This window comes from Habropoda laboriosa, unplaced genomic scaffold (genome assembly GCF_001263275.1).
Source record: "Habropoda laboriosa isolate 0110345459 unplaced genomic scaffold, ASM126327v1 scaffold38, whole genome shotgun sequence".
NCBI classification, from domain to species: domain Eukaryota; kingdom Metazoa; phylum Arthropoda; class Insecta; order Hymenoptera; family Apidae; genus Habropoda; species Habropoda laboriosa.
The window spans coordinates 391,711-393,182 of NW_017100163.1; the positions used below are offsets into that span (position 1 = coordinate 391,711).

Here is a 1,472-nt window from a genome sequence, read left to right on the forward strand (position 1 = left end):
TACTTAATACAAATTTTTATAAATATATAACTTACTTTCACATGAGGCATATATTTGCTAAATCTTTCATATTCTTTGCTAATTTGAAAAGCAAGTTCTCGTGTGTGACACATAACAAGAACATAAACTTGGTTTTCAGTTAATTCTAATTGTTGCAGTGTTGCTAATACAAATACAGCTGTCTTTCCCATGCCAGATTTTGCTTGACATAATATATCCATGCCAAGCACTGCTTGAGGAATACATTCATGTTGTACTGTAACCAATATTTATACAAAATTACTATTTATTCTTAGAAAAAGATGCAAAGTATTTTGTACAACAACAAGTCAGCCACGTGAACATATCATTCATATGTAATCTGTTTTTATTACCTTCAGATGGGTGCTCAAAGCCACAATCAACAATAGCACGTAATATTTCAGGTTTAAGAAGAAAATCCCTAAATCCACTACTGTGAATAGATACATATGTGCCCTTGACTTCTTTTTTAGCAGGTATATCTCCGCTTCCATCAACTACTTGTTCAGTTTGTTCTTCATCCTCATAGTCCAAGAGATCATCGTTATCCGCCATTATTATTTGTAAATGTGCTAGATTATTGCTGAAATTTTAGAAATAATATTATATAGAAGTGAAACTTTTATATACAATTTTTGAATCATTCAAACAAAATTTATTTGTGTTTTATGTGGACAAGATATGACATTTAATATATATAAGTATAATATTTAGATGGGATAGTATATAACTTAAATGAATTTATGAAAGGAAACTGTGCAAGATGATAAAAAAAGTATATCTGTTATATTATAACTAACAGCATTTATTAAACTTAAATATTTTTTAAAGTGAAAACCTTAACTGACTGTGTTCAGTTACAACACAAGGGAATAAATATGGTTATCATTAAATTATGAGAAGTATTTACAACTAGGAGTCTGACTTGTAGTTAAACACTTTGGTTTAGGTTACACATTACGAGTTTAGCTCATTATTTCGGCTAAATGAGTTAAATTACATTTTTATTTCATTTTTCTATAACAAAACTAATAATTGTATTGTTTTTTATGCAACTAAACTTCAATTTTGCCTTATATAAAATTATATAAATCGTAAAAGTAATATCTTATCATCTGATAAACATTCAAATAAACGATAAAGAAATACAATTTTATACTTGAGTGCGTTAGTTACATTTTAAAAATACATTTGTCGAAATTTGTGAATCTGAATATACATGCAAAAAAATAATATGTCTTATATTTTTCTCATTCAATAGCTTCTTAAATCTCTTAAATATATAAAAAGAGTAAATACATAAAAGAATATTTTAACGCGCTTGCCTCTAACAATAATGATTTTTGTAGAAACGATACACGTAATGTAACCGCCATTTTAGTGACGCTATCCCATTCACCAATGGAAAAAATTAATATTATAAAATAAATAAAACGCAATCAAAAACTTAA

General features: G+C 27.0%; 1 protein-coding gene across 1 annotated transcript in view; it reads right to left on the reverse strand.

Annotated features, from left to right (window-relative positions):
* Nucleotides 1-1,472, reverse strand: part of LOC108578475 (ATP-dependent RNA helicase WM6) — a 5,286-nt gene that overhangs the window by 3,239 nt on the left and 575 nt on the right. The window contains exons 2-3 of the mRNA XM_017941823.1: nucleotides 375-604; nucleotides 36-256 (exon numbers count right to left, since the gene is read on the reverse strand). Coding sequence (XP_017797312.1) covers nucleotides 36-256; nucleotides 375-576 — 423 coding nt within the window. The 5' untranslated portion in view covers nucleotides 577-604. The remainder of the gene's footprint in view (nucleotides 1-35; nucleotides 257-374; nucleotides 605-1,472) is intronic.